This window comes from Berghia stephanieae, chromosome 3, assembly GCF_034508935.2.
Source record: "Berghia stephanieae isolate SIO BIC M18660-M18661 chromosome 3, UCSD_Bste_1.3, whole genome shotgun sequence".
Taxonomy (NCBI): Eukaryota; Metazoa; Mollusca; class Gastropoda; order Nudibranchia; family Aeolidiidae; genus Berghia; species Berghia stephanieae.
The window spans coordinates 46,029,219-46,043,373 of NC_088362.1; the positions used below are offsets into that span (position 1 = coordinate 46,029,219).

The following is a 14,155-nucleotide window of genomic DNA, read 5'->3' on the forward strand; positions in this document are numbered from 1 at the left end:
ATATATATTTGTGACCCTCCGCCTCGAAACGGTATTAAGTCGGATTTTTCAATTTTGGGTTTTTGGTACCCGATCACAGCTTATTTTATGCTTTAAAATTTGATACCAAATTTATACAATTCTGATTATTTATTGTCGAGATATGACCGTTTGAAGTAGGGAGAGTGTGAAAACCAAGTTTTAAGAAAATCGACTTTGAAGTGAGGCACCGTTTTCACGCACAGTTAAATCAATGGGCAAAGATAACTCCTTAGATACGGACATCGAAAAGTTGACGAGAATAGTGAAATTTGGCATGAGCTTAGCTTATACATTTAATAATGTACATACAAATTTTTGAAACAATCCAATTATTAGTTTTGTAGTTATTTATTATTATGTAAGATGTTCTTAAAACAAATAAAACACTGGGGGAAAAAACGCCAACAATTGCTCACTTTTTCAAGAATTTTTGATATTTAAATAAAGAATCAATGAAATAAGAATTAATAATGTTAAATTTTTGTCTTATTTAATAGAGAAAATACGATTTCAAAATGCCAAAAGTTAAAGAAGGGTTTATAATTTGAAAGTACAGTTTTGAAACTACGTGAAGCCGGGTGGGCAGGGAAAGAATTATCAAGAAAGAGGATTAGAGAGGAAGAGAGAGAATGAGAGAGTAAAATACACACACACACACACACACACAAAACAGACACACGTGAGAGAGAGAGAGAGAGAGAGAGAGAGAGAGAGAGAGAGAGAGAGAGAGAGAGAGAGAGAGAGAAGAGAGAAAGAAGAGAGAGTATAGAGAAAAAGAGGAGCGAGAGGGGGAGGGGAGAGAGACTGCTTGGGAAATATAATAAAGATTGAAACCTGTATAAGTGTATGCGTGTGTGTGTGTGTGTGTGTGTGTGTGTATTAATGTGTGAAAGAAACAAAAGGGAGACGGAGAGAGTGAGTTAGACATGCAGAAAGGGATGGAGGCGGAGCAAAGAATTGTAGGGATAGTTTAAAGAAAGCATTTTGTTACAAAGTAAGTCATCATAGTCAATCAACTGGAAACATATTGACCAATGAGATTGCAATTAAAGAAATGGCTGGTCAAATCAATCATTGCATTGTTTCCATTTTGAGTCAGATGACAGCTTGAGGAGGAGGGGTGGGGCTTATTGTGTAGTGACTTACATGAAAACATGTTATTGAATCTCTCAAGTTTTCCTTTGCGTTCCACCACATTGTTCATTGTCTAAGAACCCCCCCCCCCCCCCCTTTCTTTCAGTATACAAAGAAATCACGACAAAACGAACATCCATCTCTCTCTCTCTCTCTCTTTCTCCCTCTCTCCCTCTCTCTTTCTCCCTCTCTCCCCCTCTCTCTCCCTCTCTCTGTTTGTCTCTCTCTCCCCTTCATCTATCTACCTATCTATCTATCTATCTATCTATCTATCTATCTATCTATCTATCTATCTATCTATCTATCTATCCATCTATCTATCTATCTATCTATCTATCTGTCTGTCTGTGTGTTTATCTATCCATTTCATTTTTTAGTTACAGTTCATTAATTGTTGAATGCTCTATCTATTATTCTGCTTTTGTACTTAAAATTAAATGTTTATCCTACAACAATCTCTGTAAGTGTAAGATTAGGCAACTGTTGTCCTATTAAGTCTTAGCATATCATATAATTTCATGAATAATTAAAGAGGGACAAAGGAGGACCCCCACCTCAATCATTACCCAATACAGCGAGACAAAGATAAAAAAGCACGTGGTGTGTATCAAAATGCATAAACACACACGTATGTAACACACGCATGCTGACGTCATGAAGCATCGCCCGAGCATTATGGCCTACAGCCACAGCGCATGTGATGAGCGTTGACCAATCAGAATCATTCATTGTAAGGTTGTCAGGGAAAAACCTAGACTTGTTTACAGTTTTTAAAGTTCATTATTGGTTGAAGCATGAAATTGTGGAAACAGTCATGCTTTCTCTGAGATAGATAAAGACACGCCCTTTGCTGTGATATCTTACATCTTATTGGTGGAGAAAAAGACTCGGTATTACTAAGCTTTGGAAAGGGTGGCTCTCTGAGAGAAAGTCAACTCTCGTTTTGAATGTGTCACTGATAGTTGCATTTTTAAACTTCAAATTTATATAACTTATCGTCAATGTTTATGTTGAATTATTATGTTTTCATGTAGAAAAATGATTGTAGTTTCTGAAACAACCAAAAACTGAAATTTGATCATTTTGACCATTTCCACTTTAAAACCGGTTTTTTTCGTTTTCCAAATCCCGACGTAATACCGGTTCGAGGCGGAGGGTCACATTTGTTATCAATAAGATATCAAAATGCATTCTTTTTCAATAATAATATGGGTCTCAAGCAATAATATGAGGAATACTTGGATGAGTACGGTATACTCATTAATAACATTATTTTGTCTGGAAAACCATAGAGTTGACGTAAAAGTATTGCTGCAAGCCAAAAAAACAGATGAAACCCATTCAGCCTAACTCTAATTTCTAATTGATCAGAAAATAATCAAATAGAGGGGATCCCTTCCTTAATGCCTCAAACCTTAATCATCTTTTTTTTAAAAAAGGATTTCATGATTTTCAAGTTTGCATGTGATAAAAAAATGAGGATCCCAATAAGTCACTTGGTGGCGCACTCGCTTCACATGCAAAGGGGCCGAGATTGATCCCGGGTGAAGTCGAAATTCTTTTGACCCCCGTCTATCCAGCACTAATTGGGTAGCTTGGTCTGTTAGATCTAGTGGAAAGTACTTTGTGATAGACTAGCATCCTATCTATGCAATTTCTATTGTCCTTCTTATGCTAAAGAAACCAGAATAGACTTAGACTCCATGAGTCTAATGGCTCTAAAGGACTGTTATACGACAAAATATCATTAATTTCCAAACCAGAATAGACTTAGACTCCATGAGTCTAATGGCTCTGAAGGACTGTTATACAACAAATTATCATTAGTTTACAATCTCATTTGAACAACATTCCATGAAATTTACTCACTGCTATCTTCGAGCCCTAAAGACTTCAAGTACGTCTCTAGAGTCTCAATGTTGAGTTGTAAATGTTTTGGGACACTTGTTGTTCCAGGGATGTTGTCCGTGAGAGAGAACCCAAGGACCTTTTCGAGATCAGCTACGGCTTGCTCCTGACTGGCTACCTGCAATGCAAGCAGTGTTAAAATAAATGGGATGAATGACTTTAAGTATTCACATAAACACTCCAAACTGATTTAAAATAAAAACACAAGTGTCGCATGAATTATGGTGTTTGCATGTCTCAAACTGGGTACAAGCAATCGTTAATGTTTTATTCAAACTTAGGAGCAACATTTGTCATGTAATGCTTATGGTTATGCTAAATATCAGACCAGATATGAGTAGAGAAATTATCTAAAAGCCTAATGTCACAAGACAGAAAATAAAATCAGTGCAGAACTAAAATGCACGATTTTCACTGTTATCTATTGGATACAAAAAAAATTTAATTCAATTTTTTTTTTAAAGAGAGGAAAGCAATAAAGCCAGGTGATTAGACCAATAGGGAATAGAAATAATTGATGGCTGTTCTGTGAATCAATAGGTGTTTGATTAGATTTAGAGGAAGAAAAAGAGTGGTAATCAGGGGTGAAGGTTGAAATTCAATGCAACGATATGCATTTTTTAAAACGTTAGTAATTTGCCAACAAATACATAATAAGTATCACATAGACTTCAGGATTTGAATATAAAAATGTTCAGTTGATTTTTAAGCAAAAAGTCAATAAATAAAATTGCCAAAAACCAAATATGACAATGAGTGTCTACACTTACTTTTATCCATCTCAAAAACATTTATAGCTTTGGATTTGGCAAGAAATTCATAAAGAAAACCAAAAAAAATAACTACCTTTAAAATAAACTTTGACAAAAAGTTTCATATCTTTTAAAAAATTGTGCTGTAAAACAAAAGACTTATAAAAATGAAGCACCTTAATAGTTTTAATTCCAAAGTCTTTAGCAGCTTTCAAATTAAATCCAAGATCATCTAAAAACACAGACTCCTCCCCAGAGACATGAAGCTCCTGTAGACATCTGGTGTACATATTTGGATGGGGCTTCCGGTACCCGAGCACACAGGATTCTACTATCTAGATTATCAACAAAAAAACAAACAAAGAAGCAAAAGTTTGCAATACAATTTTAAAATCAAAATCATAAACCAATAAAAAACAAAACAAAACAAAAAAAAAACAACAAAAAAAACAAGAAAAACAACACACACACACACACAGAGACACAAAAGAACCCCCATCAATTCATTTCATTTCAGCCAATAATTGCATTTCGTTAAATGATAATAATAAATGCCACTCATATTTTTCATTTCATATCTTATCATCGTCTTTATTATTATTATTTTTTCTTTTTTTTGTAAAATTTCATTATTACACCCAATCCTTTTTATGGTCATCATATAATATGGGAAAAAGAACTCTTAAGTGTCACCATAAAAAGCTTTTGACCTGCAAATCCTGAAAACCTGCAAATTCACACGCAGAAAAAGCTTTGAATAATAATGTAATTTCATATGCAAATCAAATTATTTTAAGAACTAAACTTTCGTAATTCATCATTTTGACCCTTAATCAAATACCTTTGTACTTTTGAGACAACATAAATTTATTTTTTTTAAATAAAAAAAAAAGTATAATCCATGGCTGCACACAACAAAGCAACAATATTCAATCACATCAAAATACAATTTATATTCTTATTGTGGTAGATAAAAAATATTGTCTTTTACTCTCATGTTCGTAACAAAAATAAACAAAATAAAAATGACAACAACAAAAACAAAAAACAGCAACAAAACAACAGAAAACAGAGAAAATCTGCATCGATGTCGACAATGAGCAGGATAGTGAGGAATGTTTCCTGCTCAGATTCATCTTCTTCTTCTTGATAAAAACAAATGCATTCAAGCTGTACAATATTCATTCCACTAAATAATAGTAGGGGATATCCAGGTTTTGATTATAAAATATACGAATCCACTGATAATCTATAGTCTTACATCATAAATAAGAGCTGAAAAAATAGGGTCTTTATATAAAACATGTCCACCAGTTTTATTTGAAATACAAATTGTGCTGAGCAGTCTGAAATCTCACAGAGCATATTATATGTTTTGTTTTTAAGGGTTTTATGGCTAGTAAAAAGTTCTAGAATTACAATTGAAGCACCCAAGAAAAAGTAAGACATAGGGGAACTGAGAACAAATAGGGATCAGATGTAGATTCCAATAGCATCCCATCAATGTACTTAGCCTGAGATCACCTATTAGTCTCATTCGGACACAAGCACAAAATCCAACAAAGAGGAATACACTCAAATGCATTTGACTGTTTCCCTCCCAGCTAGGACTCCGGCCAGGGCCGGTCAAAACCATGTAATCTCATTCCAAGACAAAGACAGAAAGCATGTTGGAAAACAGATATAAGGGGATAGAAGACACAGACAAAGCATATTATAAGTTGATTCTCACTACACAAGGAATTCTGAGCATCTGGAATTTCCCAACAACAACATAAAGTATGCTATACCATCATGTCAGGAATTTGGGCAATAGATAGACCAAGCACAGTTTTGTTGTCAATCTGATATATTCTATGTTCTTCATTGTTGTCAATATAATGGGATAAAACGACAAGATTTCACCTCATGCAAAGTTTCATCTTGACAGAATATAAAATCTTACCACATCAAAACTAGACTTGTCAAGCGGGCATAAAGTTTTTGTCTTTGCCTCATCTATGTACCAATTGTTTGTCAGTAAGGCTGTTTTCAATCCCTCTGATTTCACACGCTTGATGGCTTCCATCATGCTGGGGAATGGCTGAGCTTTGTAGTGACTGAAGTTCTGCATCATGCCTGATATATCCACATCCTTACCTACCTGAATGACAAAAAAAAAAGATTAGCTTTGATTTCTTTTTAAAGCTCAAAAGTCTAAAAATATGAAGCAGGCACTTGTGTAAGATTGAAATTATACCAAAACAAATATCTAAAAAATTGTAAGCTTGTATTCCTATCTGAACCAACTAAGCTATAGCCCTTTAGTTTTATGCCATGACATAAAGGTTATATGATATTAGTAGTTTTTCAAGGTATAAACGTTCATAAATGCCAAATACACTATATCTTTTTACGAGGGGTCCCAACCAAGCAGCAATATTTTACACGTAGTATGAGACATGATGCTTGTAATGCACGATTACACCCTTCATTTTGACAGAAATAACTACGCTGCCAAGATATCCCAAGAGACGTGAAATGCAAGATCCAGTTACTGATTGTCTTTAAAAAAAAATTATAGATCTAAAACTTACACATACTCACAAGTACCCAAAGAAAATGTAAGACAAAGGGAATAGATTAAACAGAGAACAGCAATTTATCAAATTTGAGACAACTGAAAAAGTACAAAAGTGCACATGGATTAAACTTAAATAACATTATATACATGAGTACCATTTATAATGGAACACGAGAGATGATTTACCAGGGGGAAAATATCATCTCTCACAGATACACATTGAAGATATCCCTTTCAAACAAGATCCTCACCGGGAAAACATAAAATAAACAATAAAAAAGAAAAATCCCCAAAAAATCAAAAACTCATTGCAGAAAAGGATAGAAATCTACGTGGACTTGCCAGGGTTGCCAGTTTGGCATTTTAAATGCCAGATTCCAAAAATCTGGCATTTTTGAAAACCGTTTGGCATTAGAAAAATCATTTGGCATTTGGCATTTTCATTTGGCATTTTCTTTTCTTGTATATTATACTTCAAATGACACCTTTTCTTAATAAAAAAAATTACCCCAACAGGAAATTTAGTATAATTCAAAAAAAAAAAAAAAAGAAAAAAAAAAGAAAAGAAAACACGCAAGCCACCAGGATATGATAGTAAATTGTCTATCAAAAGTGAGTAGTTTTCTTAGTGGGGATGGGAGTCAACAGACTTTGGCATTTTTTTGAGTGTTTTGGCATTTTTTGAGTCTTCCCCTGGCATTTTGTTGAAAAATAATCTGGCAACCCTGGGACTTGCTAAAATGATAAAACAGGATAGAAGAGTCAATCTCCCTGGTATATAAAAGGTGCAGAGACTTCCAACCAAAGTGAAAGCATTTGGGGCAGACTAAAAAGGGTATCGAATAGTTAATGGAAAAAGGACCATTTAAGCAAAGAAACAGTGAGATATTTTTTGCCTATTTTCTCTCTTGAAATACTTCAATAAATACTTACTTCTTTAGATAATATTTGATTGAACTCCTTTGCAAACTCTTCCAGTGTAAGCTTTCCACACTCTAAGCGATACCATGGACCATTCTCCCCCTCATTCACAATGATGCGAGAAATGGTACCAGCAGGTAAACCATAATGTTTTTCCGTCTCTTAAAAATAGGGAAAGAATGAAGATACTTGTTTCAGTTTCAAACATTTTATCATAATTCCAAGCTTCTTTACACAATATCATGGATGGATATGGGAATGGATATCAAAGTTTCAGTGGGATAATAAGTTTGTATTTGAAGTTTGGAGAAATGTAAAAGTATGTTGGGTTTATTTCAATCTCTTTATCAACAAATGGATTTATTTTCTATCCATCAATTCATCTAGTTAATATAACATTTCCTTTTATATAGAAATTTCCATTTATGAAACACAGAATAAACAATCGGCCTTGGCAATCGAGGTGTCAAGATGTCTTAGTAATGATAAGACTAATATTTAACTTTAAGCCATCCGATTGCCTCTACCACTTGAGAGTTAAGAAGTCTCAACAAGCCCTAAACTCACACTCAAATTGTCTCAGCAATCTGGCTGAATGCTAGATAACTCATCCCTCTGACTGACAAAATGACTTTTTCAGCTAAATCAAATTGTATGAAAACCAGATTCAATTTTTTCATACCTTTAAAAGCCTGAAAGGGGGATGGTAGAATAACACCACCCATGTCAAAAATGACAGCCTTAGGACGTTTATTGTCAGAAGAACACTGTCGAGCCATTAAAGAAATGGGCGCCATTTTCATGGTCTGTGGTGGAAGTCTCCTCATGGAGCCTAAAGCTTTCAGCATGGTAAGCTTCGTGTCTGTTGGATAGAGAATGATGATATCTAGGTCTTAAAAAAACTACCTGAAATTATATAAATAATATTTAAAATATAAATAAACAAAAAAATTCTGACATAACCTTCACAATCAAACCTAGATTGTTTGCATATCAGCCAGATACTCTATCATGTTTCATACTTCCAAATATTTCATTTCTTCTCTGTGCAAGCTGTGTTAAAAGAAAAAAAAATTATATTTCTTGGACTGCAAGTTGGCTGTTACTGTTCGATGCCCGTATGTATAATATGTACCATTCCAATAGCCATAACTGTCGATTTCTACCCCCGGTATTGACTCACATTTGGATAATATGCTTTGCCCAATGAAGCAACAAGAGAGTCAGATTATTGTTACCAATCCAGTCACTAACAATATTCAACACCACTTGACATTGTCACAAAGTCACCAATCTGATGATCATTAACAATGCCCCCAAGAACCGATATATATCATTTAGCCTGGCTATAATGGTGATTGCCTTTTGATTTAACTGCTCCTCTTATCGTCACAAGATATTCTTTGTGAGACACACAACCTTCACACTAAAGCTGTGCCATGTCAAAATGACATCTCCATTGATGTACACAGACATAAACCTGAAAAGTGAAAATGCCATTTGGGTCACGGTGTCTCCATCACAATTAGACTGCTAAGACGTTTAAGCGATCTATTGTTCTGACAACTCTTTAAAATGTCAATAATACATATACATCAAATATAAACCCAAATCTCAAAATGAATGACCAATATTTTTAAAAATAAATAAAAAAATAAAATAACAACAAAATGAATGAATAAACAAATATTAAAAAAAACAAAAAAAAAAACTATTAACACTAACACCGAAACAGGAACTTACATTGGTCAGTTTTAGCTGCAGTCATGATCTATGCATTTGTAAAAGAAGAAACAATGACCAGTTTGATATATACTGCCCACTGTTAGTCCACTCAATACTTTGGCAGTAGTAGTGATTGCATTGCAGTAAAAGTATTAGTGGTAAAAGTAATAAAAGTAATAATAGATACAATAATAGTAGTGATGATGATGGTCGTGGTAGTAGTTGTAGTAGTAATGGTAGTAGTAGTAGTAGCAGTGTTGGTAATAGTAGTAGCAGTATTAGTAATAGTAGTAGTGGTAGTAGTAGTAGTGGTGGTAGTTGTAGTAGTAGTAGTAGTAGTAGTAGTAGTAGTAGTAGTAGTAGTAGTAGTAGTAGTAGTAGTATAGTAGTAATAGTATTAATTAGTATTAGTATTAGTAGTAGTAGTAGTAGTAGGAGTAGTAGTAGTAGTAGTAGTAGTAGTAGTAGTAGTAGTAGTAGTAGTAGTAGTAGTAGTAGTAATAGTAAAATATACATCTTGTAAAATTATGGAGCATTTTCTCCAGTTATATCATTGACAACTGGGAATCAAACAGCATTCTCTCAAATAGCACATATTTAGGAACAACTTGTAACACAATAAAATTTAGTAGATGGACTAAAGTAAAGGTGATCAATTGATTGTGTTCTTTTCGATTTTTCAAAAGCATCTGATAAGGTCCTCGCAGACGCTTTCTCACCAATACATGAAAATACTATAGCATCTAAGTCTAAGCAAACAAGCTTCCTTGCATTTCAAACACAATAAGCAGTTCTTGATGAGAAAACATCAAGAGCAATGAGTGTTGGATCCAGAGTTTTACCAAGTTATGGAATCACTAATTTTTCTTCTTTACATTAACATCTTTCAGATGTTGTCAACTCAAAATTAAGCTATTTTAGCAGTTGTGTGCCTTTTTGTACAGAGTCAAATAATATATTTCAGAGGATATGAACCTACTCCTAGCTTGACAACAACAACCTCCAGCATTGGGGGAAAAGACTTGTTTATGAAATTCAATCCAGAAAAATGCGATTTGCTTTTGAGTAATAACAAAAAAAAAACCCAACCCCCCCCCCCCCCCCCAAAAAAAAAACAAACAAAAAAACAAAAAAACAATGCAATCAGAACAGTTGAAAATGTAATATAATAGCTCAATATTAGTAAAATCTTACATGAAATCATCATATAGACAGCATTATTATATTTTTTAAAAATCACAAAACATTATTGCCTTTAAGTGCAGTAGTGGAGGAGGTGATGGTGGTTGTGATAGGTGAAGAGTGGTATTATATTGATAATTCAATTCTATTTGTTCACCAAGCAGTGATTGGGTAGCTGGGTCTATTAGATCTGGTGGAAAGTACTTTGACTTAGCGATAGACAAGCGTCCTATCCTAAGAGTAGCAAGCAATTGCTATAATTCACGCTACTCCTTTCACGCTTAGAAACAGTATAAGATCAATGGGCCTAATGGCTACTCTATTTCTACATCACAATTAGCCCTATATATATATTATATATATGTATATATATATATATATATATATATATATATATATATATATACATATAAAGAGAGAGAGAAGAGAGAGAGAGAGAGAGAGAGAGAGAGAGAGAGAGAGAGAGAGAGAGAGAGAGAGAGAGAGAGAGAGAGAGAGAGAGAGAGAGAGAGAGAATGAATAAATGAAACGGGGCAACAGTTCCAACAATACTCTATATTTTTACTTTTACTTTACCCGTCCCTATCCTGTTATTTATCAGTATGCCAAAATAGAAAAATAAACTAAGAAAACAACAAATTATGGGAAATAAAGACAAGAATAATTATAACAAAAGCAAAAGTTCAACGACAGCAAATTTTCTCGCTGCTCTGCCTGCACTGGACAAGACACAGACACCGGCTACTGTCAGTTGGTCAGAAATAAGTTGTAATACCCAATGCAATATAATACCCAACCTTTCAACTCTATAGATATAACACAAGGACCTTGACTAATCGTTACAGTTACAGTGCCGAAATTGTGTCTTCTCCGACAACCAGGGGTGTTTAGCCAACTGGACTGCAGTCACAGCTTTGCCCCTCAGGGTTGCCAGATTATTTTTCAACAAAATGCCAGGGGAAGACTCAAAAAATGCCAAAACACTCAAAAAAATGCCAAAGTCTGTTGACTCCCATCCCCACTAAGAAAACTACTCACTTTTGATAGACAATTTACTATCATATCCTGGTGGCTTGCGTGTTTTCTTTTCTTTTTTTTTTCTTTTTTTTTTTTTTTTGAATTATACTAAATTTCCTGTTGGGTAATTTTTTTTATTAAGAAAAGGTGTCATTTGAAGTATAATATACAAGAAAAGAAAATGCCAAATGAAAATGCCAAATGCCAAATGATTTTTCTAATGCCAAACGGTTTTCAAAAATGCCAGATTTTTGGAATCTGGCATTTAAAATGCCAAACTGGCAACCCTGTTGCCCCTGTGACTTGTGTCGAGTTCAAAGTGTACACACACTTTCCTTGATCAAAACAAAATAATGTTTTTTTGACCCGGAAGAAAAACTGCCGAAACAACGAAGTGACTAAGTATACATAAATAATAATAATGATGATGTGATGATGATGTTTGATGATGCTGATGATGAAGATGATGATGAGGTTTATCTTCTATATGTTTTGATATAATATGTGTGTGTCTGTGTGTGTGTGTGTGTATGTGTTTTGCATGTCACTGTTAAAGATATATGTTTGTACATCACACATAGGTACACGAGTACATATAATACAATATAAATATTATCTTTACCACTTGTATCATTATTGTAATCTTTCAATCAATAGATTTCTAGCATTATTATTAATATTAAGGGAATTCAAAGGATTTTATCCTTTTTCGTCCTATACCATATGTTATATTATGTTATTTTATGATGATGATGGTAAAGATGATGATGATGATGATGATGATGATGATGATGATGATGATGATGATGATGATGATGATTATGATGATGATGATGATGATGATGATGATGATGATGATGATGATGATGATTATGATGATGATGATGATGATGATGATGATGATGATGATGATGATGATGATGAAGATGACGATACTGTGCATGCTTGTTTTTGTTTGTGTGTCTTTGTTTGCATTAAAACATTAATTGTTCGGTCTGTTGTTTGCACAAACTATCTAAGCGAAAATGAAGGATATATCTCGGATCACGATCCGGAAATGTAATTCAAATACCAAGTTACTATACAGTATAGTAATCCTTGTCAAATACATAACCTGTTAGCTTGAGAAGGTTTTTGTTTGTACACGTGATTTGCCAAACAATTGTAATTAGTTTCCCGAAACTTTCTGTTATGAGAAAACGATGTTTGTTTTTGTGATCGCGTGGAACTCAATTAACAGAGATAACAAACAACGGGTCGTAGGTACTATGGTATTAGATAGTTTGCCGATTCCATCACAATGGGTGTAGAGCTCATGAAGTGGAGGCCAGGCATTGTCGTCCCATCAAAAATATTTAATGTTATTCTAAGATTTACAAAATAAACTCATCTGTTTGTTGCTTCTCAGTTATTGTTTGTTGTTGTTTTTTTGTTTTTTTTTGTTTTATATTTTTTTTTTGTTTTGTTTTTTTTTAAAATAAATAAATAAATAGAGCTTTTATATAGCACAATATCCACTAAATGTGCTCAAAGCGCTTTACAAGGGGTCCCTGGCCAACAGCAACATTTAACATGTAGGACGGGACTTGACGCCTGTTAGGCGATATTACAATTTTTCGGACAAAGACAACGATGTTAACGGCCAGGTACTCATTTTACACCTGAGTACGGTGAGAGAATGTGAGTAAAGAGTCTTTTCCAAGGACTCAACTATGCGCCGAGCAAGGCTCGAACCCAGGACCTTCCGATCCGAAAGCGAGTGTCATACCACTAGACCACATAGCCGCTCAATTTTAAAATATTTTCATCTTGATGACGCCCAGGGTCTGAGAGAATATGAAATTGTCCTTTGTTTTAATATAATTTATTTCGAAGGAACTGCATCTTCTTATATTCAAGATTTGATTGACCATTATTATTATAGAGCGCTAAAATATCAGGATCGCAAGTTGTTATTCACACCACGAACCAAGTTTAAAAGTTTTGCTGATAGGTCAATTCATAAAACGGGCCCTATTGTTTGCACTACTTCCATCAGTGCAAAAAGAGACCTATCTTTTCCCCTAACCCGTCGGACCGTAGCCTTCGTAAACTTATAGAAGGAACGAAGTAAGCTTCATTCTGCTCTTTTTTTATTTTTATTTTTTTACTGTTTTTAGACAGCCATTTATTGGATGTATGTATGAGTTGTATTGTACATTAGTACGGCACCTATAAGGTGCTATGCTACATCAGCATAAAAGTGTCACGGTCCCAGGGAATCCACATATTATTGGGACCAAGCACGTCTGTTCCTGGCTAGAGTCCCAATTTCGTCAATGGGCATAGAATCCAGCCCATGTAGTAGAGTGCCTGTCGAGCTCTTCAAGAAGGTAATAAATTTATTGGATGATTACTTCTCACATATTATATCAATCTTTTGTGTATTAGTACAATGCATATAGCGGGCAGATGTTAGTATTTTGTCTAAACGCATAGCATAAATATCGCGACACTGACCGTAGCCTTCATAAACATTTCGCCTGGCAATATAAAAAAAAAAAAAAAAAAAAAAAACCGTCAAAAGACAAGTCGACCGTAGTCATCGTGAACATAATATAGCCTGACACTAGAACCCACAAGGACTTACAGTTTGACGTCATTTTTAAGGTTTGTGCAGCGTCTAGTGAGTTGTCGTTAGTAAAGCTCAAGAAAACACGAGATTCCATTGGTTGAAATAATGAATACAACTCATGACTTGTTTTATTTTGTGACCAAAGACTTGTCTTTTGACGTAATTTTTTGGTTAACGATGGCTACGAGTCAACCCAAGTTTGCTCGTAGCCATCGTTAATATAGCCTGACACTAGAACCGTAGCCATCGTTATGTTATAGATAGTATGCGCTGGGCTAAGAAGCTCATAACATTGCCATCCGGAAATATAACGGACCA

At 34.4% G+C, this 14,155-nt stretch overlaps 2 protein-coding genes across 14 annotated transcripts in view; one reads left to right on the plus strand and one right to left on the minus strand.

The window, feature by feature from the left end:
- Positions 1–11,575, minus strand: part of LOC144967850 (acyl-CoA dehydrogenase family member 10-like) — a 36,510-nt gene extending 24,935 nt beyond the window's left edge. For 2 of the 13 annotated variants that reach the window (XM_078905554.1, XM_078905559.1), the window contains exons 1-7: positions 11,510–11,575; positions 11,034–11,118; positions 7,982–8,161; positions 7,312–7,460; positions 5,761–5,958; positions 3,992–4,150; positions 3,025–3,181 (exon numbers count right to left, since the gene is read on the minus strand). In XM_078905554.1, the coding sequence (XP_078761680.1) occupies positions 3,025–3,181; positions 3,992–4,150; positions 5,761–5,958; positions 7,312–7,460; positions 7,982–8,147 (829 nt within the window). In that variant the 5' untranslated portion in view covers positions 8,148–8,161; positions 11,034–11,118; positions 11,510–11,575. Of the gene's footprint in view, positions 1–3,024; positions 3,182–3,991; positions 4,151–5,760; positions 5,959–7,311; positions 7,461–7,981; positions 8,162–9,042; positions 9,071–10,782; positions 10,950–11,003; positions 11,151–11,509 lie in introns of those variants that run through there. The other 11 variants (XM_078905553.1, XM_078905557.1, XM_078905546.1 and 8 more) reach the window with 9 other exon arrangements.
- LOC144969254 (uncharacterized) overlaps positions 10,848–14,155 on the plus strand; it is a gene marked incomplete in the record, with an annotated part of 44,494 nt that continues 41,186 nt past the window's right edge. The window contains 1 exon segment of the mRNA XM_078908367.1: positions 10,848–10,956. Coding sequence (XP_078764493.1) covers positions 10,848–10,956 — 109 coding nt within the window.